Here is a 25321-nt window from a genome sequence, read left to right on the forward strand (position 1 = left end):
TAAGCACTTAAATATTTGATGATATCCCTTGCATGTATTCTGTGCATGCTTATGATCTCTTGGTTATTTGTTAGTCACTCTGTGTGTCAACCTATTGGATAATGCTACCTTATACATATGAGCTCAGTGTTATAAGGTTACCTTATTATATTTTCTACATCTAAAATTTTGGCATATTGGGCAGACACAAACCAGTATGCAACATACTCATGGGAAATGTAATTATACCATATCATGAGAAATAACTACAATGATATGTTTTAGGCCAAGTGCAAAGTGATTATGTAGTAGGGTTTCTTTTGCTTCTCCTATCTGGCAACATGTAGAAATAGCCAAGGTAATTAAAGTCGCCCAAACTGTGATCATATATCATCACCCTGTTCTATAGGTATTAAAGTGGTTGTAATTCTCAGAAGAATTAAGACCAGTAGAAACTACTAGATACTGCTGACCAAGCATTTTCAATGCACTGTGGTTTGTATGGCTATGGCTGTGGGACTTTGAAATAGCTGTTTTGCTAAGACATACTAGGAACTGTGTGACTTTATATAAGTTGTGAACTTCTCTGATGTGGAAAGCATTTGTTATATACACAGTAAAAGGGAATTATGTGCAGGATTTGGTACTGCCTAAAAAGCATGGGGTTTCTTTAAAGAAGAATAACCTAATATAAATACCAAAAATTAGAAATATTTATAGGAACTAGCTATAGAATAATTTTTATGTTCGTAGAACTTTGGTTTGTCTTTTAAATTGGATGTTGATGGAAGCTAAAGCTGCTTTGTGTATAGCCAGGTGGTTGCTGAAATTTTAGGGGCTGGGAAGGCTAGCATCTGAAAATCCAGATTATTTGTCTTTATTACAACCCTTCCACAACAGTAATTAGATATTCCAAATACTATTAAGTTTTTATTCAATACCATTAAATTCAGGTGCCAGTATTAAAAAGCATTTATTTGTGTCTGATCTGTGCTTTCGAAAAAAACATATTCTTGGTATATCCATTCTACTTCATCCTAAACAGGGATTAAAGTTTCTTCATAGTGGTTATAACCTCTAGTTTTGATATACTATAAAAACAGCAACACTATAGGTGGTAGAAAAACAACCTTTTAATAGTAACTAATTGAGACATTTGGATATGGTTGAGCTATTTTCTCTATTTACATTCCTTTCAAATAGTTCTATGTGTGATAAGTAGGAGGTACTGACAATTTACTTTTATACTTTTGAGCTGTCATCACTATACTACACATGTTTGGACTGTCCTGTCAATTGAAGTGTTGAAAAGGCAGAAAACTCTAATTTGGAATGAGGGTTTTATTAAAACTTTGCTATAGGAGATGCTTATATCAGTCCAAACTACTTGAAAACAGATTTTTCTTCACTTAGAGTAGAAAATTAATGTTTTCCTATATTTGGTTGCACCTCTTTCCCATGAAAAACCATAAAACCGAAAGAAAAAAAAGAATAACCATAAAACCTGCTAACTTCTCCACTGATGGTTATTTGTGGTATTAAAGTAAACATTTGAATAATTGGACCCTAACTCAGTAGGGCTCTCTCTTAACCAGATTATTTCTACAATCCTCTTTAAGGAGAAAGAGTCTCATCTTGAGAAAAATTTGTATCAAAGATTTTATAATTTTAAAAAAATGTAAGAGAACACCTGGAAATCAGTAAACATCTAAGCCAGTTCCCTATATTGTCTATGTCTCTAGCCACAAGCACTTTAGACAGTTAATCTAGGGAATGACAGTAAGTCAATCAAGAAAGTTTAAGGGAGGGAGAACATTGAAACATGGGAAGGACAATACACTTAGTATGAGAAGGCCTACTTTTGAGCTTGGCTTTGTCACTTACTAGCCACAAGACCTTGTGAATGATGGTAATTCATTATATTTACAAGGCACTTTCTAGTTTAGGAAGTACTTTGCCCTCAACAAAACTATGAGGAGGTACTATAAATAACCCCATCTTATGGAGAGGAAACAGGGGTTTAGAGATAGAAATTACTTATCCCAGCTCACTCAGTAAATGGAGGAGTCAAATATTGTAAATTCATTGCTTTTTCCATTGGGTACAATTTAATCTTTCTGAGCCTTCCTAATCTGTCCCTAATCGTAGCACTTTAAAATTTGGAGAGCAAGTATTTTCTTCTCTATTTTACAAATGAGTAAACACACTGACTAGCTATGATTTGCTGAGGAGGGAATTCAAACCCAAGTTACTTGACCCCAAGTTCAGTACTCTTTCAATTATTTCATTTAAACTTTCTTTTCACCAAACCACATTACTTCTCAAAATACTTATAGCACCAAACTTTTAGGATTGTCATAAGAAAAATGGCATGTAATAAGTAAAGTGTCACATAATAGATGTACCATTCATGGCAGAAGTACAGCCTAATATAATTTTTTTTTTAATTTCAGTATTTCAGTTGGCAATCAGGTTTTTCTATTTAACTCCCAAATAGCCAGAAAATTAAGATAACTGAAATAGACCAGCCCAAGCATTTGAGACACTTAAAACTTTATTCTTATAACTGATATTATCGGTGCTGGAAAATTCTAAAATCTTGGCTTTTAGGAGTTTAAATAGTTTTTCTGTCTTAATTATGTTTGAGTTGTAATGAAACTGGTTTCCTAGAATCATGATACTTATTATTTCCTTTGTTAATAATATGCTTTATTTTTCAATGTTACAAATATTTATTTGTATTTTTTCAAAGCATTGACAATATGCTAAGGATACAAAAATAGAAACTGTTCTGTCCTAAAACAGTTTATGTTCTACTTTTCCCTAAAACATTTAATAAATGGGGGGGGGGGGTAGTGGCAGGAGGAAAAAAGGGTCTTTGTTAAAAAAGGAATCAAATAACTTACATTCTTTCTTGCAGTATTCATTTTAAACAAAAAATTGTTGAATATCTACCACATGAAAGGTACTTAGATTTGGTGTTGAGGCCAAAAACAGAACAGCCTCCACCTTCAGGGAACTTACATTCTACTGGACGCGGTGAAGGTCGGAGAACGTACAATTTATACAGGAAGAAATATGGTTAGGGCGAGGGGGTGGGGGAGAGTGGGGGGAGAACAGAGACTATAACGTAACAGTAAGAGAGAGGCATCTAGGAGTAGGTGATACCTGGATTTAGCCTTGAAGGATGACTAGGATTCTGAAGGGAAGAGATGAGAAGGAATACATTCCAGGCATAAAGAATATTTTGTGGGAATTCACAAAGGAAGAAAAGGGAAAGTCAAAATTAAGGCAGTGAGAATTCCATTCTGGCTGGAAAGTAAAGTTTGTGAAAGGCTAGAAAGGTAGGTAGAAGCTAGATTGTGGAGGGCCTGAAGTACTAGTCCAAGAAAATTTTGGGCAGTTTACCTAAGGCAGTGACATGGTCAGACCTGTGTTATAATAGGATAATACCTTAAACTGGCACAATCTTGGGCTGTGGGGTTATTTTTGTTTAAGTCATTGAGTTGTTATAAATGTGTTACATGGAGATTTTTAAAAATCAACTAACTGTGTTACCCACAAAATGATTTAAAGCAAATGCCTGGATACGTTACTAACACTCTTTTTTAAATGTCAGCATTTAAGTGGGGGAAAAGGTAGTTTAAGAATGCCTGACTATGATATAGTCACTTCCACCTGCACTTGTGCCTCTGAGTTTCTCAATTTTGAATTTAAGGTGCATCTTCACCAATGAATATATCTTTTTTTTCAAGTACAGTACAATATTTATGTATTTGTGTGTGCAATTACATATATTTGAACAAAGAAGATTCAAGATAGTCTCAAATGTTCATCTTTAGTTTATTTCACATGATATAATCAATTTTGGTAACTCCATTTAGGGGTGTTAGAAAGTACTGTGGAGATTGTATATGAATGTAGACCCACTTAGGCCTGCTAGCCTCTGGAAATGACCACCTATCTTCATTCCCTTGTGCCTTTGGTATGCACAAAGACTCCCTAAGGTCTTGTTGAATTGGCAGAATCTTGGCAATTGCCTCTCTGCAGAGGTTCTAAGTGCCTGCCTTTCTGGATTGAATAACATACCTCTCTATTACTCTCCAGACCCTTTAGGCATTGTGACATGATCATTATAACTTTAGGTTTGCAAATTCAGACTTTATTTATTTTTCCCTCAAAAAAACTGAACCCTTACTTAGATATTCTCTAACTAGTTTGTAATGGTGCCTTAGCCATCTGGGCTAAACTTAACAAGTAATGATTTTGCCTGAGTCAAATATACCTTTTTCCTCTAGACCTCCCTACAGATTTATTATTGTGAATTTTTTATACCTTACTTTTAAAAAAATTTTGCTAAAAGCTTAATTTAAGTAATAATTTCTTTAAAAACTATTTTAAGGTATTCATTTCTTTTAAAACTTGCTTTGACAATTTGGTACTATGCCCAAAGGGATATAGAACTGTGTATACCCTTTGATCCAGCAATACTCCTGCTAAGTTTATATCCCAAAGACATTCCCCCAAAAAGAAAAAGACCTATTTGTACAAAAACATTTATAGCAGCTCTTTCTGTGGTGGCTAAGAACTGGAAATCAAAGGAATGCCCATCAATCGGGGAATGGCTAAACAAACTGTGGTATATGATGGTGATGGAATATTATTGTGCTATAAGAAATGACAAGCAGGATGACCTCAGGAAGGCCTGGAAAGACATGTATGAAATGATGTATAGTTAAGTGAGCAGAATCAAGAGAACATTGTGCACAGAGACAGCAATATTGTTTGATGAAGAACTGTGAATGATTTAATTATTCTCAACAATACAATAATCCTATACAATCCCAAAGTACTAATGATGAGGCATATGATCCACCTTCAAAGAAAGAACTGATACTTATTGAACACAACTGAAGCATGGTATTTTTCACTTTCTTTCATTTTTTCTTTTAAGCAAGTTTTCTTGTACAAAATTACAAATATGATAATGTTTTACAAAATCATACATGTACAAACCATATCTGATTTTTTGCCATCTCAGGGAGGGGCGAGGGGAGGGAAGGAAAGAGGGATAAAAATTGAAATCCAAAAATATAAATGAAAATGCTTTTTACACACACACCCAAAAAAAGCCTTGCTCTGAATTCAATTTGGTACCTTTCTTACTAATCCTGAACTTTATCTTGAAATCAAAAGTTTTTTCCAAAAGTTTGTCCATACTCATCTGCTTGTTAGGCTTCAAACTGACCTTGGACTATTTATCTTTTAGCAATCTGGCACATTTTTGTCTTACCCAGAGTGGTCCATTTGATTCAATAAGTATTTTAGGTGCTTCCTATTTTACATAAGAATGCATATATACTGTGCTACATGATGAAAATGCTGTGCCAGCTGCTATATAAATTCCCATGGCCAATAAGAGGGATAACTTTTTCCTTTGCAATGCAGAGTTTCTTCCTTCCTTTCTTCCTTTTCCTTTCTTCCTTTCTTGAAATAAAAAAAAATAAGTTTTATTGATGTCTTTTAGATTTATATCATTGCCATTTCAGGATATTCACATTCTCTGTACCAAATAAGTTTATGATAAAGCAAAACAACTAACCAGCATAGTGATAACATCTAACTACATGCATTTGATATTCTCCATGTGGAATCTTCTACCTTCATAGTATTATAGATTTAAAATGGAGAGACTTCAGAAGTCATCTAGTCTAATGTCCTTATTTTACTGATGAAGAAACTACGTCACAGAGAAATTAAGTGATTTTCCCCCAAACCACACAAGTGTAGTTAATTACCTCCAGTTTATTCTGCATATGTCACACAGATATATTTATGCATGTTGCCACCCCATTAGACCATGAACTCCTTGAAAGGAAGTACTGGTTTTTGCTCTTTTTTAAAATCCCTGGCACTTAGCATAGTGCCAGGCACATAGTAGGCATTTAATAAATAAATCATGTTGACTTGACCTAGTGATAAAGCTGTGATTCGAACCAAGGTATTCTGAATCTAAATTCAGTGCTTTTTTGCAAGGTGCTTCCTTAGCTCTTTTCCAGGGCTAAGATTGTTCATTAAAATTGTTCAGTACTCAGTTTCATCTTAGAATTCCTTCCATTTACATTATGGTAGCCATGTATTTTGTTCTTGCTCTTTCCTCTTTACTCTGCATCAGTCCATATGAGTCCGTCTCTGAATTTTTTATTCGTATATAATAGTATTACATTACATTCATATATCACAACTTGTTTACTCATTTGCCAACTAATAAGCACTCAATTCATTTTCAGATTTTTGATCCCACACAAGTGTATCTGTAAATATTTTGAGGCCTTTCTTTGACCTCCTTGGTGTGCATGCCCTACCCTGCAATGAGAACTTTGGATCAGAGGCTATGAACAGTTTGGTGACTTTTCTCACATAATTGCAAATTGTTTCCTAGAATGGTTGGGCTAATTTAGAGCTCTACCCACAGTGCATTAGTTGCACAGGGTTTCTGCTTCCTTTCTTCACACATTGTAAAAGAGAGAGAGAGAGCGCTACATAATGAATGGCCTAATGCCATTGACAATATAAAGGCCTTTGTGACTAGTTTGAATTTTTTTTCTGTTTGTCTTTGCATTTTAACTTTTTTTTTCCCCAAGGCTGTGGGAGAGAAGTTCCACAAACTTCCTTCTACTTTTTTTCTTTAGTTAGAACTGATTGCAGTTTAATTTTTGTACAATATTTAATCACTTCCCTAATAGCCTGTTACTACTAGCAATGACCTCATCCCTTAAATTGTATTAGATTTTATACAGCAGCTTTCTTCTTAAAGGGACTGAATCTTTTACACTGAACTAAATATTTTTTTGTTTTGTTTTGTTTTTTTTGTGAGGCAATTGGGGTAAAGTGACTTGCCCAGGGTCACACAGCTAGTAAGTGTTAAGTGTCTGAGGCCGGATTTGAACTCAGGTACTCCTGACTCCAGGGCCAGTGCTCTATCCACTGCACCACCTAGCTGCCCCTGAACTAAATATTTTGAATAAAATCGAGCAGAGAGATAAACTGGTTTCATCGCATATATATGTGTCTGTGTAAGGCAGCATGTGTGTCTGTGCATATACACATACATACATACATACATACATGCATGCATGCATACAAACCCTCTTATCACTACCAATTGCCCTAAGAGGTATAATATAAGGCTAGTTCTAGCCAGGGAAATTTGAAAATGGGGACTTACCAAAGGAGGCAGTATGGCATATGTGAGGGGGAAGCAGTGTATGGTAGAAAGAAAACCGAAGGACTGAAGTCAGAAAACATGAATTTGTGTCCTAACCAATAACTAGGAATTTGTCCTATAATGAGTGACTTAATCTTTCCTCATATGGAAAGTGCCTCACTTTCCTCATATGGAAAGAATAAGTTGGATTCTTTGTTCTCTAAAGTCTATTCCAGATCAACAGTGCTGTGGTGATACAGGAAAATGATTTTCATGCAGAATCCCTCACATTTATATTTTGTTGTTTACTGTTACTAGTGTATTTGTGGATTCCTAGGGAGGAGGCCTGCAATAGCTGTGTTAGACTTTGAGTCCCTATAAACCCATTTCTAAAAGACAACTTGTAAGAGGGTTCAGTATTACAGGGAAACAAGCTGGGGTCTTGTTCACTTTTTGCAGTCATACTGGGGGCTAATGTGGAGTACTTACAAATGTTCATTTTGACTGAGTCGAAGAAGGCATTCTGTAGATGAAATGAATCTTGTAAAAATTCTTTGTCATTACAACATGTCAGATCAATAAAAGAGAGCAGGCAGATGGTTTTGACAAGGAAAAACTTTCTTCAAAGAGTTTGTTGATGATTTTTATTTTCCACCCCAAATTCTTCTCTGACACTAAACCAGAATTCTCAGGAAGCAGTCAATTATACAAACAGTAGTTTCCCCCCTTTATAATGTTTTAAACATTTGATAGGTCATGGGCTGTTCATTCTTTAAAATCAAAAGTACATTTCTCAAGCTATTTTCTTAGGCATTTTGTCAAACAGCTAACCAACTCAAAGGCTTTAGAAGGAACATTTCTTGGTTCACAAATAAAATCTTCCCTAGCAGTGGAAGCTAGAGCTACAGTTATCTGGAAACAATATCAAAGCTATTTGGGGATCACTTTTGATTTGAGAAAGGGAATGAGCTCTTACTAAAATAGCTGGAGCCAAGTGTCAAAGGATAAGACCCTGGACCTGTTTGTGCCATAGTTCCATGGGCACTTCAGTAGTACAGCCATCTACTTTCAACATGCTGGGTAATACAACTTCAACTATATATGACAGTACATCAAGGGGCTTTGTTTTCATTGGTGAAAGAACCCTCCAGTCTAAGACAGATTACAGCCAATCTGTAATTTAGATAAGTTTTAGTTGATTGAGATTCAGAGAAGTTAAATGACTTGTTCATGTGCAATCCTAAAAATACATTCAAATTAGAGGCAAATTTTAGGAAGGGTACTACAAGAATTCTGAAGCTGTACAATCTTAATCCTCTCTAGGTCTCACCTTCCTCATCTGTAAAAATGGGGGTGGGGTGGAGTAGGTCAGTGTTATCAAAGTGACAGAAATAAAGGCCACTAAACCACAAATAAGGGTTACTGTGAGTCACTTATTTAACTTGAAAAACTACATTTTTAACATTATCTAAGATCTATTATATTTGTATTTATTTTGTTAAATCTTTCCCAATTACATTTAAATTTAGTTCTGATACATATTTGACACCTTTGGGGCAGGTTACCCTGAAGTCCCTTCTAGCTGTAAATACTATGAGCCTGTGATAATTTATGGAATTTTGATATTGTAAAACCAAAAATAATAAATAACTTTGGAGATATTCAGAATATAATTGTTTATTTTAAAATAGCTAACTTTAGTTTCCATCCCAAGAGATAATTTAAAGATTGTTGTTACTTTCTCTTGCTAATATTTACAGAGTACATACAAGTATAATATATATATATTTCAAATCCTTGAGATCAGTTTTATTCTGTCTTGCAATGAAGCAAAAATTTCCTCTTGTTCAAAAGCAAAAAAAAAAAAAATCAGTCTGCTGATTGTTTTATCTACATGATGCCAAACTGATTTATTTTTTAAAAAGTGAATTGATTAGTTCTGACTTTGTATGCCTTTTACATGTTATCTATATAGTGTCTTACATAACCCAGACACTTAATCCATATTTAAGATAAAATTTATGACTGAGAGAGACACACAGACACTGTGCTATAGTAAAAAAAATAAGACTGAGATCCAGAATATGGTGTCTAGTCCTAGTTATGCCACTAACTCAGTGATCCTGCACAAGTCACTTAAATTTTCAGGTCAGGTTTAGTTTCTTCACATGACAAATGAGGTGATTAGGTTCTTTCATATATGGTGCCTTTCTGCTCTAAACTTTTATGATTTTATTTTTCATTGCATTTTTCCTTATACTTTATCACCTACTTACAAGTCTGTCATTTGGGTCAGTGAAAAGAGGTTGGTAAATAATGGACAATTTTATTTTTTTGCAACTATACTTAATGCTTCCCTCTTTTTACAATACACACCTACCACCATCACACACATAGCTTCATTGACTAATCAAATTAACTTAATTATTTAATAGCTAGCAGTTATATAGTGCTTTAAGGTTTGCAAAAATTTTACAAATATTTTCTCATTTAATCCTCATCCTGGGATGTAAATGCTATTATTATATCAATTTATAGATAAGGAAGCTAAGGCAAACAGAGGCAAAGCCCATAGTCACACTGCTAATAACTATCTGAGACTAGATTTGAACTCAGGCCATCCTGGCTCCAGGCCTAGTACTTTATCCACTGTGTCAGCTAGCTGCCTCTATCATATATAAACTGGGTTCTAGGAAAAATGTAAAAAGATATGTATTAATACCCTTCCCCTTCTTTCAGGAAGAAATATGAGAAAAGGACAAATTTATAAAAATTACAAGAGATGGATGGCCTTGATCATATACTAAATTCATCTTTAAAAAAACAGCTCTCCTAAATAAATCCTACTCTCTCCTAGAAATAATTAATTATAGAATTATTATAGACATTCAGAAGCAGTTTAGCCTAGCCAAATCTGGACTGGACCTTTTGTTTTAGAAGGAGCTAGTTCCAGGGATTCTTCATATTAAAGAGTCTTTGTAAGGATTGAGAAGCAGTTTATACAGTAGATGTAGAGACTGCCTGAAATCCAGGAGACCATGGGTTCAAGTCCCATCTCTGACCAATACTAGCTATTGTGAACCATGACAAGTCAGATAACTTCCATGGGCTCTAGGCAACTTTCTGTCTCTCTCTCTCTTCTTCTTCCTATGCAGCTTCTAAGAGTGCAAGCTATGGAAAACCAATCACCCTTCATTGGTGAAGTAATTTCCTCAGTTGAGGATTTTCTATACCAGTGAAATCACAGCTCTATTTCTATCCTTAACTATGATCATTTCTCCAATGATGATTGATGATCTTAAAGTGCTCATTTGCATTAGATGCTTTGGTTTGTGAAAGTTATTTTTCTGCATTTTAGTTAATTACATATACTGCTTAACTTTTAGAATATTGTAGATTGCAAACTCCTTGAAGGCAATGCACCATGTTTTAATTATGCCAGCAACCCTTTAAGTACTTTGTGTATTACAGGCACTTAGACAAGTATCTGTTGAACTAAATATCTTTCTGTCCTTTCATGATCTTTCAAGTCTCTTGTTAAGGACAGAAGAAGGAGCATTTGGGGGGGGGGGGGAGTTGACCTTAAAGGTAGTACAAGGCATAGTGGGAAGAACGTCATTAAAAGTTACTCTGACCCTAAATCAGCATACTTTTTCATCAGACATCAGGAAGACTAATTATAACTTCATTTGGAATATTGGATATGAGTTTTGTATGCAAGGGTTTTTACCTTGGAAAGAGTCTGTATTGTGTCATTTAATACTCTACCTTGCTAAAAGGGTCTTCTTTTGCTTTTCATCATTTGCCATTGTTTCTGGTGTTGTACTGAGTGTTTTCATCATTTGCCATTGTTTCTGGTGTTGTACATGGTGTTGTCTGAGTAGTGCCTGTTTTGAAGTGGATGTAGGAACTACAACAAGAGGATTATAATATGGAGTCAGTTTCTCAATCCTGTTATTTCTGATTTGTTAGACTGAACTCAGATTATACATTAAGTTGCTCTTGCTATCAACAAGATGGGAGAAATAGTGTTTGGTTGGGTTTTATTTTTTTAAAGCAGTGCAGAAAAGCTAAATAAAATCAACTCATAATAAAAGCTGTCATAGGATCACAGATCTAGAGCTGCAAGGAGACTTCAGAAGCATAGAGTCTTAAAGCCTAGGAAAGTTAAGTGACTTGCCCAAGGTCACAGGTAGTAAGGCAGGTTGTGAATCCAAGTCTTCTCACTCCAGAGTCAGTACATACATTGTGTCATTTGAACCTTATATCTACCCCATGAGGTAGGAACTACAGGTATTCTCCACATTACAGATGAGGAAGTTGATGCTCTGGGAGGGTAACTGACTTTTGGTTTCACAGCTAACAAGTGTCAGAGGTAGGTTTCAAATTCAAATTGCAAATTCCTGACTTCAGGTGTAGCATTGTATCTACTATGCCCCTCAGAACACACTACATATTATGGCCTAAAGTAAGGCATGATAGGAAGAACTACTCCAATACAAATCTTTTAGCTTTTTCATAGTATTTTGATTTGGGATTGGACATCATTTTTCATCAATGTTGCTTAGTCTAGTAGCCTGGGGACTGGCCCAAGAATCTATAAGCATAAGACCTATTATCTGTCACCTTGGCCACCAATTGTGGCACCTTGTATAAATTCCTTAAGTTCTCCATCCCACGTGTCTCTGGCTTATGAATGGGGATTTTGCTTCTACTTTATTTCAAAGAGATGTTGGAATGATAGATGAGCCAAATGTTTTAAGCCCTATATCAGTGGTGCCATAAGGATTCAGGGCAAAGTTATATAGTCTAACAATTTTTAAGATGTGTGCTATTGTTTGATTTTCAGGATTTTTCTGTCTGTTTCTTGCTTCCTTGCTAGGCTGCTTGACTACACACGAGTCATGTAGACTTTACAATGCCAATGAAATATTATAATAACCCCAAACACTAAAGACAAAAACACACTATTCTTTTTTGGATGTTCTCCTCCCCTACCACATAGAGGGCTATAGAATTTTTAATCTGGAAGAAACCTTGGAGATCATCTAGTCCAGAACTCTCATTTTATAGATAAACAGCTCAAGCCCAGAGAGTTGAAGTGATTTATCCAAGCTAGTTCTGGAGAAGAACCCACATCTTTTGAGAGCTAACTCAGTGACCTTGCTGCTATGTCATACTTGCCTTCATTAACCCTACCAGCCCTAACTATGATACTTCACTTGAAAAGAGATTTTTTTTTTTAACTGGTCATAATTCTGAAGAATGTTTTAAAGCACAAATTTAATGTATTGATTAATTAGCAGTGGTTTTTTTTTTTAGAACAAATGTGCTTCATTCTACAAGTGAACATTTCTGAATACTTTATCTAAAATAACTGATCACAAATTAATTACATTAACTATAGATTAACAATCCCAAAATATTTCCTATAGCCAATGTCCATATTTCTAACACCAATCACTGATGTCCCAATGGTGGTACTTAGGTATGAATCATGAAGCACCAATATCTCTTATGGATTAGAATTATAGGTGACCCAAAGGACAATGTAAAGATATAAATCATTAATATACATAGATAACAGCATGTTAATAACAATGACTTCCATTCAAGAAGCAGGATTAGCACCAAGATCTCTTATGGATTAGAATTGTAGGTGACCCAAAGGACAATGTAAAGATAGAAATCATTCATATACATAGGTAACAGCATGTTAATAACAATGACTTCCATTTAAGAAGCAGGATTTAAAAAAAGAAAAAGTAGGTGCATTAGTCATTTAGTGAAAATGAAGGACAAATATTTTTCCTTTTTATCCTCAATGACTAGTGCCATCCCTAGCAAACATAGGTGCTTAATTAATGTTGATTGATTATCCAAGGTGATACACTAATCTTCCATTAAATATTAAAGAATCTATGGAACCCCATACTCACTCCATAAGAATCAAAGTTGCAGGTGACCCAAAGGGCAATGGAAAGACACATTGAGTGGGTATAAGTAGGTACTAGCACATTCCTCTTAATGACTTGTACATAGGAAACAGTGTAATACAACATGACTAATGTGGAAATATGTTTAATGTGATTGTACCTATATAACCTATATCAGATTGCTTGCTGTCTTGGGGAGGGTTGAGGGAAGGGAGGGAGAGAGAAAAATTTGGAACTTGAAATCTTATAAAAATAAATGTTGAAAACTATCTTTACATGTAACTGGAAAAAATAAAATACTATTAAGATTGAAAAAAAGAAGCCGTGTAACAGACATCATCTGTGATATGAATGGCAAGAAAAGGATATGGATTGGTCATGTGGTGAAAGTGATGGGTAAAATATCTATGCCTTCTGTGTTGCACTAGCACTCATGAAATACCAAAAGGCTCCAGAGTGGTGGGGAAACCTTCATTATGAAAGGGAAAGGACACCAGTTCTAAATTATTGGAAGGTTGTATGGAAGGGTTGTGATTGTTGCCACTGGATACCAGTGACTTCATAGGTCCACTGAGGTAGCCAAACTTAGTTAGGAAATTGTCCATAGTTTCTGTAGGGCTTACAGAGATCAAGTAGTTTCATAAAGTTGGCACCAGGTACAATTGTATTTATTATTAATGATGGGGTGTTTGGCGACAGAAGAATTTGGGCACTCTGCCCTTGGCTGCTATGACTAAGACAGTGAGTGGCATATTTGGTATTTCGTGGGATTTGTTTGATCAATTAAAATGATACCCTTAGTTTCCTGCTTTAACTTCTTGCTCTCTGCCCTCTGGCCTTATTTTGTAAAGGTGTGTGAAGGTCACTAATGACCTTTTTTCCCATTTCAGTGGCACTTTCTCAAGTCCGTATTCACCTTAATTTCTGTTCAGCATTTGAAACCATGAACATTTGTCTTTTCTTTGCTCAAAATCATTGCTCATTAGACATCCACTATCCTGCAGTAGTACCCTGATTCTCCTCTTCAATCTCCAATTACCTTTCCTCTGTCTATACTGATGGTCTTCCTCCTTCTACCTAGTAATTCTGGACATCCCCTAAGTTAGTATTTAGTTCTCTAATCCCTCATTTCTTTTCACTGCAATACTTAGCCACTCTCATTATTTCAGTGATGTGTAATTCCCAAGTCTGTACCCCTAACCTTTTACCTAATGGATATTAATACTTGTAAGGCTTTCTCAGAGTACTCAATAGACCACCCCCCCCCCCCAAATTTTAGTATTTCCTTCCTGTGAGCTTATGGAATTTTCTATTTTTTACTTTTTATCAATAGCATCATTTTTTTTTTGTCACTTAGGCTTAAAATCTTAGTGAAATCCTAATAGTACTGTGTACATGGTAGGTAATCAATAAATATTTGATTTACTCTACCCTCTCCTTCATCTCATATTAGCTAGTAACTTCCTAGGCATTTCCAAACTAAGCTACTTGCATTGTAGCCATAGTCTTCTGTTCTACTGCCTCTCTTCTGCTTTTCATCTCCCCATTTTGTGCTGTCTTCCACCATGGGAATATAAGCTTCTTGAGGTCAGGGACTGGCTTGCTTACTTATATTTGTGTCCTTAGCCCTGAGTACAGTGCTACACAGAGTAAGCACTCAATCTATTTTTTTATCTGTCCTTTAGATTCTTCCTTTGTTTTTATGGTTAGCACTTTGGAAAACTTGAAAAACTATATAAATATCAGTTTCTTTTGTTTGAGTCTTTTTGTTTTCCCCATTCCCAGCATCATCAATTTCTAGCTCAAGTCTTCATCTTCTCATGATTTTATAAATTAAATAGGCTTCTAGCTGGTTTTCTGATTTACATTTCTCCAAGGCCTGATGTCCTCTCCTGCTAGACTCCATTTCATTCCATTTGGATCTACACACACACACACACACACACACACACACACACACACACACACACACACACACACACTTTGACCATGCACTCTCTTGTTCATGATTATTCTATAATTTCCTAAAGTTGGAATTCCTTGTTCTGGCACTCAAAATTAGTCCCACTTTTCCTGTGACCAGCCTTTTCTCCCAGTATTTTCCAATACAATCACTTTCTTTCATCAGGCTAGTACCCTCATTGTCCCTTAATTACCATTCTCTTCCTATCCCTACATTTTTATTCATTGCTGTTTCCTTCACATGAAAGGCTGCCTCTTCTCTTCCCCTTATTCAAATTCTTCTCTTTATTTTTGGGTCCAGTTTGAGTTCTCTTTCTACCGGAGCTTTTCTGAACTAGTTTGACCTGCATTAAACTTTTCACTAACCTCTATTATATATAGATGATGTCACACAAATGCACTTGATCACATTCTGTTTTCTGCTCTTCACCTTAGAACAAAATCAAAAGTTCTTTTATGTCTTCTTTAGTATATTTTAGAGCATCCAACTCAGTGCTGAGCAACTAACCCTCATCTTCAGGAAATCCCCAATTCTGTTTTTACATAATTAGAGTTATTGCCCTTTATGTTGTGGTAAAAATTAGAGAACTCTCCATAGGCAGCTTTTGAAGGACCTCCCTTTTTGGGGAAGGAAAGATTGAATGCTCCCTGAAGGGAGGTGAAGGGTGCTTCCAGATGCTAGCATCTTCCAGAACACTCAGGCATCTTCCAGAACACCAGTCATCTTCCAGGACTCAGTCTTTTGTCGTGCTTGGGCCCTTGTGGTGGGGGGTGTGTCCACTCTGTCTCTAGTGGCTGCTGTTTCTGGGTGCAGCGAGCAACTGTAAACTTTCAGGTTCAATGAGTTAATTATGGAAAACCCTAAATTCCTTTGAACTAGCTTAATTGGAAACAATCTGAAGATCGCATAGGTTAAGTTTAAAGTTAAGAGCATTTCTCTGTATTTCTATTTTCCTATTTCCTTATCTTTGATTTTTTATTAGTTTCACCTTTGTTGTTTAATTAATTCCCAACTAATAAAATCTGATCCTTTTGTGAACTAAAGCTTAAAGACTCCCTTCTTATTGGCCTGGGAGAAATATCTAAAAAGGGCAGTTCAGAACAGAGGGAGAACCTAAAAGGGCCCTCATATTTCCGAGACCCCAATATTAAGGCAAGTCACCCAAATAACACTCTGTATATCAAATTTTGGCCCTCACAATATTCTCCATGATGTGCAAGTTTATCTATTTAATCATTTTTCTTTTCATTAAAACATCTCTGGTAGAATAGAACAACAACTGGTTTTGTAGCCATCAACCTGAGTTCAAATCTTGCCTCTGTCATTTACTACCTGTGTCAACTTGAGCAAGTTATTTAAACCCTCTGAGCATCATTTTTCTCATATATGAAATAAGGGATATGAACCCGGATTGCCTCTTAAGTATCTTTCTCTGAATCTGATTAGATTCTATGATTCTCCTATCTTATCAGGCTTTCAAGTAGGACTTTATGTTCCTGGAATTCAGCAATGGCTTTGCTAGCTAATAATGGGATTGTATTACATTGCACAAGTGGTGCAAATGATATCTTTCTATGTTGTATTCACTTTGATTTGAATTTAGATTTTTGTACATTTTCCTAGTAAAATACAAGCATCCCCACTCTTCTCATCAGTACTTTCTGAGAAATAGTTTTCATAAATTCAATGAGTATATGTTAAGAATCTACCATTTATGGGGCAGCTAGGTGGCGCAGTGGATAAAGCACTGGCCTTGGATTCAGGAGAACCTGAGTTCAAATCCAGCCTCAGACACTTGACATTTACTTGCTGTGTGACCCTGGGCAAGTCACTTAACCCTCATTGCCCTGCCAAAAAAAAAAAAAAAGAATCTACCATTTACAAGGCAAGAGAGAGACAGAGATAACTGATACTACACAGACCTACCCTAAAGAAGTTTACAACCTAATGGAAAGAGAATGACAAATACTCTGTAAGGAATTAATTGTGATTTGGTGTTTTCATAACCCCATCTTCGTTTCATCATGGTCAGACTGAAAAGATGCTAGCTTTAAAAACCTAAGAGAAGATGGGTGTATATTTTAAAAGATTATAGAACAAACAACACAAAGAACATTTATTGAGTCAAAGTATCAAACTAAGTGCCTAACCCCCACCTAGGAGTTCCCCCACACCCACATGGGCCTGGCCAAATTATAAGGGGCACAGCCCAGAGGGTTATGTTAAACCAATTGGAGACTCAGCCTGGCTATAGAACCACCCTTCCTGTGAGAGAGGCAGAAAGGGGGAGAGAGTACTCAGAAAGGGACAGGGAAGGAAGGGAGAGAGAGAGAGAGCCCGTGAGTGAGCGCTAATTAAGGAACTCTAAGCTGACATTGATAACTTTAAGATGATATTGATATATTAATGAGCAAACCCCAAGATGGTATAAATAAGAGGCCATCACCCCCATCTGAACCCTATAAGTGGGACCCAAAACCTTTCCCCTTGAGTACTACTACATTTGCCACAGGTCCATGCTGCCCAAGTGCTTTCCACTCTAATCTATAGTGACCCAAGTCATTCCATGTACCCTCTACTACCCTTATCTCTTTCCTGCCCTCTACATCTGTCTCTACTGAAGTGTCATCTGCCTCTGTTATCTCTGTGCCTTATTAAAATGTGACTGATTCATTACTCCCTTCTTGCTGTCAGCATGATCATTTCCAGCAAATCTCCAAAGAATCGGGCTTATTTTTCCTGACTCCTTTGGGGGGTCCTTTGTGGTCCCCTTCCTTAGGCATAAACTAGGGCAACTGGCTAAGATTTAATTTTTTGCAGCATACCTGCCCTAGACTAGCTTGGTGCTATGAACTCACTGTTTAAAAGCAGAGGTGGACAAAGGAACTCATTCCCCTACCACTACCTAGGGATCTCCCTTCATTCTTAAGACTTAATAGAGCAGTTGTTTAAGAAGCTGTTAGAATAATCCAGAAAAGAAGAATTTAAGGACCTAAAATAGCATAGTTACAGTGAGAATAGAAAAGGAGTTCTGGATGCAAGACATAGTGTGCAGATGCTCAGAAATGATTGAATGTGACAGTTTATGTGGAATGAAAGCATACTGTTAAAGATGACTCCAAGGTTATGGTTCTAGAATGCTTGATGAATTAGGGTTGCTCTCAGTAGAAACAGAGAAGTGGAAGGGAAGACAGTGAGTTCATAGAATCACAAAGTTAGAAGGAACTTCTAGCCATGAATCCAACTCATATTTGAACAAGAATCTTTTTTAAACCCTATCCAATAAATAAATTATAGGCCCTATGCTCAAAGACCTTCAGTGATGGAGAACCTCCTAAGGCAACACATTGCACTTTTAGGTAGCACTAATTATTAGGAAATTGCCTTTTATATCAAGCCTAACTTTGCCTCAGTACTTTTCAGTCTCCCCTCTAGGCTCCCTTTTCCATATGACAGTCCTATAAATACTTGAAGAAATCTTTCTCCCATCCTCCCAAGTCTTCTCAAGGCTAAATTTCCTCATTTCCTTCAACTGATTCTTACATGGCATAATCTTGAGGTTCTTCATCATCCTAATAATCCTCCTTTGTATGCTCTCAATTTTACCAGTAGCCTACCTAAAATGGGGCATCAACGACTGTATGTAGCATTCCAGATGTCTGAACAAATCTATCATCTCACTAGACACTGGAAGCTATGCCTTTCTTCCTGTAACCTATGGTACCATTTTCTTTTTTGGTCACTAGGTTCAGTTTTATGCTTTTTAAACAAGGTGTTGGTGAGCCATTCACTTGGAATATCAGGATGGTCGTTGCACATATGTGACTGAAGGATAGAGGAAAGACTGGGGTGAAAAATAGATTTGGTAATTATCTGCACTGAGGTGACTTTCCAAATGAAATTAGTGTTTGTTATTTTCTTAGATAAAGAATAGCATAGAGACCAAAGAAATCATAGAAAACAATGAATTTAAACAAATTTCCTTTTCCTCATTTTAGTGGTCTTTAGCTCTTAAAATTAGTTTGAATTATTTTATATATACTTTGTATTTTTCTATATTTTCATGTTATATTCCTCCAGTAGAATATATGGGTAGGGACTGTGTGTTTTGGTCTTTGTTTCTCTAATACCTAGCATGGTAGACACTTGGAAAACATGTCTGGAAGACCCAAGTTCATGTTTTACTTCTGATACATAATGACAATATTTGGCCCTGAGCAACTCACTGAATTTCAGTGCCCCAAGCAATTTGAAGGCTGTCAGTTGCAGAACTGTTATGGATCTGCATTAGTGGATAGTGTTTCTTCATCAGGAGTTACATATGCTGATGAAATTACAAATCTGTAAGACCCTTCAAAAAAGTTTATTGAATGTAATCTTGAATGGCATATGTATTTGGAACCCTTAAATTACTGCCACAGTTGTAGCTCAGGCTACAAAATTTCTTACAAAAACTTTCACATTTTCTGATCTTTAGTATTGCATACTTGACTTCTTGTGTAAATTTTTGGTCTCCTAAGAATATTATCCATTGTGTAGCTTTTAATTTTAAACATTGACAGCTCTTTGAATGGTTTTTTGCATCAGGGAATTATAAAGAAATCATGTGTATGGCTTAAGTTATTATGACCTGAAAGATTATGGCTGTGTCTGTGTGATGCCAATAGAAACTCTTCCCTGTCTCTTATCTCAGAGCCCAAGTGAAAAGCCAACTGGTTGCTAAGTTCTATTGGCTTTATTTGTATAATATTTCTTTTGTGTACTTATTATTCTTGTCATTACCCAAGCACTTAATTGTCCATCAGGACTCTTCCCTTTTACAATCTGTTCCCCTATCAATTCATACTTCATATTGTTGTACTTCCCCATGATTGTATTGATTAATGCTTGTGGAATGGTCTTTTATAATGAACTTTTTTTTTTTTTTTGGTGAGGCAATTGGGCTTAAGTGACTTGCCCAAGGTCACACAGCTAGTAAGTGTTAAGTGTCTGAGGCCAGATTTGAACTCAGGTACTCCTGAATCCTGGGCTGCACCATCTAGCTGCCCCGGAATGGTCTTTTTAAATCCTTCACCCTTCATATAGGATACCCCACAACTATAATGAACATCATTTAAGCATTTTTGGTGATCCACAATGCACTGAAGTATCTTGCAACATCCTAATGATCGTCATTGACTTTAGTTATTTTTCTTATTGATGTGCAGAAGTGTCAGGTGATAAGAGAGATCTAGTTACAGAATCATGGCCAAAATTAGGTTCTTTTCTTCTTTTTTGTAGTAGGTGCAACACGACTAACATTCTCACAATTTTTTTTTTTCACAGACTCATATTTCAAGACTTCCTCCTGGTGCTGTGGCAGGACAGTCAGTGGCAATTGAAGGAGGAGTTTGCCGACTAGAGAGCTCAGTGAATTGAACCCCTCTGGCTCAGCATGAAGTGTTTAAATAGCACTTGGGAGCCTGAGCTGGTTTTTAACAGATATTGGGTATTTTATTCTCATTTTATCATTCTTATTGCAACCACGTGCACCATAACTTGAGACACAAGTGCTGCTGTAGTCTCTTCTCTTAGTGATGTGTGAGTGTGTGATAGTGCAAGGGTGTGACTATGTGAGCAAATGTGTGTGTGTTTTCCCCTAATGGAATAGAATCTCGTTTTCCTCATTGTGCAAATAAAAACCAGGTATGATTAAATTAACATCATAAAACTTATACAATGTTTACAAAAATGAGCTAAATTTGCAGGAAAAACATTTTGATTTATTAAAACTGTAGCAACTGTCTTTCCTGTTAAGTTTGAGATGAACAGACTTCATAGCTAGTTGTTTATATAATTGAACAGTGGTTGTGCTACATTTATTATAATAATTAATGATAAAGGTTCTTTATTTTTTAATGGTTTAAGTGAATCCATTGGTGACTTAAACCCTTATTCTCATCCCTAATACAGGGCATTTTTCTTTAACAAAAGAATGGTTTCAGTGAAACAATCTAGCCAAGAATTAAGGCCAGACCTTTTTAAAACTAGTCTTATGATAAAGGTTGTACCTCTTTCCTCAAGCTTTTATAAGCTTAAATGTTGCATAGCTTCAAGCTCTATGTACTATATTATGAATTTACCTAAAGATAGAGTACAGTAATGCACAGTCTTTAGTTTGTGTATAATGGAATATTATTTGCAATGTTACACTGTAAATATGACAACAAAGTTTATGGAGAGATTCAATATTATCTTTGTTTCTTGTTTAAATATATTTTTAAGACAAAGGTGCAAAAATAAAACAAACATATTACTGTCTGTGGTGTGTGTCTCTTCTTCATAGGCTTTTATCATTTAACCTTGTTAGACCAAAACTGGAAGGATATTTTGAGCTTTCCTAGAAAAGTGACTTTTTTACTAGCTGTGTGACCCTGGGCAAGTCACTTAACCCCAATTGCCTCACTTCAAAAAAAAAAAAAAAGAAAGAAAGAAAAGTGACTTTTTCTAGAAACCAAACATGAATTCCATTACACACATAAAATTATTTGTTGCTTCTACCATTCTTAAAGTTCACATCTGTCTTTTTGCTGATTGCATAAGCAATTGCAATGAAGTATTCTTTAAATTTAATGATTTTTAAATGATCATATCATGAAAAATTAATTCATAGATGAGGTAAGAGGTATTCCTGTAAAAGTTGTATTGCCAACTCAAAAGAGATCATTTCACTTGGTACTTAACTTCTCAAAAGATTAAAACCTTTTTTTTTTTTTTACATATGAGGAAGAATTATCAAAAAGATGGTAAAGAAAGAATTGCACAATGACGCAGGAAGTCGTATTATCATGATTCTGGGTAGGAACTTATATAGTTCAAGAAGAAATTACACATTTCTCATTGATGATGGTAAAATTATAAAGTAAAGGCAAACAAAATGGAGTGGATATAATGTGAATGATTTGGGAGTTGTTGGTTTTGTAGTCATCATACAGGTGATTATATTTGTTATGCTATTTTCTGGTAGACAAGGAAGTGTCATAATATCTGTTTTTCATTCTTAATAAGATACAAAGTTAGCAGGGATTACTGGTAGGGAGTTTTTGTCCTCAAGCATTTTCAAAGACATATTACCTGTTGACAGTGTTCCTTCAGGAACGGGACTGAATACATAAAACCATTAGGACACTTTGGAGTCTAAAAATCATTTGATCTTTTTCACTAGGAATTGCTTTTATTTAACTCTCATTTAAGAAATATTTTCTAAATTCTTTTTATGAAGACAAGAAATGGTTTGCTTTCAACAATTGCTGTTAGTTCAGAACACAGTAAAAAGGTTTTAATTTTCCCCAGTTCTCCAACTACATTCATTTTTTCAATCTAAATACTTTGGGTGAGCAATGGGATAACATTAAACTAAGAAGAAATAGGTTAAAAAAGTCCTTTTAAACACAACAGGTAAGGGAAATTTGCTCCTAATAGAAGCATAAGATGAAGGAGAGAATAATGAAAGAAACTCAGTTGTTTTTGTTTTTTTTAACCATACTTGGGATTGACTTTATTTCACAAAAAGTAGAAGCTGATAAGAAAATAAGCACCATGTGCTCATCTGGCCAATGTCAACAAGATCCAGAAACAGCTGTATTTGAAATATCTATTTGTTATTACATGAACTGTTTAATCAAACCAATAAACACTCACTTGGATTCATGGAGCCCCTTTCCTCTGAAGAGCTTAGCAGTTGATTCCAGCTTCCATGAAGATAGATGATCGGGTCAGAACTAGCGTGAACATTATTTACTTCAGAGTGGTAAATAGCTCTTTTATGGAGTTTTCCCTTCCCTTTTCTGTCTGATAAAGTGATTCATTCTTCTAAGCAGCATTGTTGAGCCATGTGATATTGTAAATAACTAAAGCTCACCACTTCAAGTGCCAGAATAGAGATCTTTATCAGATTGTACATTCTCTTATTAAGTGGAGGATATTGAACATAATTGTCTTGATTTATCCAGGGTCATCACTGTGAACATCACTCAATGTATTTTTCAAATTATATTGTGCAATACAACATGGTCCTCAGCGTGTATTTAGGCTTCTTCTGTTTTCCCCTACAATAAATGAATGTAGACTCTGGTGCCTTGTTTGGGTTTGTTTTGTTTTTTTGTTTGTTTTTTTGTTTTTTTCCGGAGGAACATTGGGGAGAGTAATTTTTCCCCCACCCTTACTAGCAATTATCACTTTTCATTGCTGTCAGTATACCTTCTTCTAACAGCATCTTTGTCCTTTGTTAAATGGTTGCTATTAATCTACTGTGGTCTTGAAAACCAGATGAAATCCATAAGATCTCTCCCATGAGCAAAGTCCCCTGAGTTTCAGTATATAAAATTTGTGATCTATTTTTTGGCTGCTCTGACACTTTTCTGACCTGCTATGGTTCTCAACTGTATTCTGAATAGCTTAGGTTGTGAAGAAACATACATGATGTCTCTAGAAATATGTGTGGTCTTACCATATTTTGTTATCATTAAAAGTATACCAAGAAAAATAGGAGAAAACTAGTCCTATTTTACTTATGGGAATTTTTTCCCATCCCATGGACAACAGATACTTGTAAATAAATGAGATTTTACATAGCAGTTTCCTCCTAAAGAACATGTAACTTTCTTTCATAAACTCCTTGAGGTCTAGGGCTGTTTGTCTTTGGTCTAGCCAAGAGCCCCCTACCTGATAGGCCTTAATAAATGTTTGTTGAGTACAATTCCATTTTAAGGTCAATTGTTACTACTCCCTAAAATTTAATTTTCCATAATCTCTAATGGGTTATTTACTTTGTAGATAAGACATAGATATTTGGGGGTAACTGGGTAGGGGTGGTAGGCAATGTGCTTGCCACTGCTGAACTTCATGGTAAACTAGATATATTCATTCTGTCCTAAAATGGAGGGATATTTGAGGAAAATGCATAATTTTATAATATGATGAATATGATAGCTATACAATATCCTTCTCTCTATCATTTTGTCATTTTGTCCTGCCTTGATTACCCACACATGCATAAGGCTGAGTGAATTTGATGCCTTTAGCCATGAACACTTGGTGATTTGGGGGGGGGGGGCAGGGCGATAGGGCTTAAGTGACTTTCCCAGGGTCACACAGCTAGTAAGTGTTAAGTGTCTGAGGTCAGATTTGAACTCAGGTACTCCTGAATCCAGGGCTGGTGCTTTATCCACTGTGCCACCTAGCTGCCCCCAACACTTGGTGATTTTATTTCCTGTTGCATTCCATCCTTGTAAAGTTCAGAGTTTATATGTAATTATTCTTTTTTTTTTTTTGGTGAGGCATTCAGGGTTAAGTGACTAGCCCAGGGTCACACAGCTAATAAGTGTCAAGTGTTGTGTTTGAGGCTGGATTTGAACTCAGGTCCTCCTGAATCCAGGGCCAGTGCTCTATCCACTGTACCACCTAGCTGCCCCTGTAATTATTCTTATAAGTCAATCTGTTTTACCTTGGCAAATAGGATATCAAAGCTAAAACTAGCACCTGGTTTAAATCTAGATCTAGTAGTAGCTCTTCTAGCAGACTCTTAAAGGATGGCTCCTGTTTTCTTAAATTATTCTTTATTTACTTTGAATACATAACTCAGCTACAGTCTGAGTCAGTCCACTGGCATGTCTGAATCCCCTGGACTTTGTCAGAAAGAGAGAATAAGCTCTGCGGGAGATTTTAGGGAAAGCATACTACTATTTTTGTGGTTCTGAATTTCTCCCAGAATTGTACATCATAGCTGGAAGGAACCTTAAAGCTCAAGTCCAAATCCCTTGTTTTACAGATGAGGAAACAGGGTTCGTTTCTATGAAAAATGGCCAAGAGTTTGTAGGCAGGCATAGAGACAGAAGTCTTTCTGCTTGTTTCACTCGCCAACAAATTATAAAATCTTACAGTTTTTCTGTTTATTTCGAAGGTAATCTATTCCAAGCAATAACTAAATCATTAATCCTGCCTGCAACATCCCAAGGAAATTTTTGTCCAATTAATTAATTAGAAAGCATTTATTAAGTGCCTACTGCAATCCAGTGACACAACCCTCCATGGTGTTTCTCAAACAAAGCATTCTATATGCTGACTATCCCCTATATGTAAAACATTCTCCCTCCTCATTTCTACCTCCTAGCTTTTTCCTTCAAGTCTCAGCTAAATTCTCACTTTCTGAAAGAAGCCTTTCCCATTCCTCCTTAATATTAGTTTCTTCCCTCTGAA

At 35.8% G+C, this 25321-nt stretch overlaps 1 protein-coding gene across 3 annotated transcripts in view; it reads left to right on the forward strand.

Moving 5' to 3' along the window:
* The window catches only part of TASP1 (taspase 1), a 278215-nt gene extending 256847 nt beyond the window's left edge, over positions 1-21368 (forward strand). For all 3 annotated transcript variants that reach the window (XM_043983168.1, XM_043983170.1, XM_043983169.1), the window contains one exon: positions 20411-21368. In XM_043983168.1, the coding sequence (XP_043839103.1) occupies positions 20411-20503 (93 nt within the window). In that variant the 3' untranslated portion in view covers positions 20504-21368. The remainder of the gene's footprint in view (positions 1-20410) is intronic.
* The last annotated feature ends 3953 nt before the right edge of the window (positions 21369-25321 follow it).

Source organism: Dromiciops gliroides, chromosome 2 (assembly GCF_019393635.1).
Source record: "Dromiciops gliroides isolate mDroGli1 chromosome 2, mDroGli1.pri, whole genome shotgun sequence".
Lineage (NCBI taxonomy): Eukaryota > Metazoa > Chordata > Mammalia > Microbiotheria > Microbiotheriidae > Dromiciops > Dromiciops gliroides.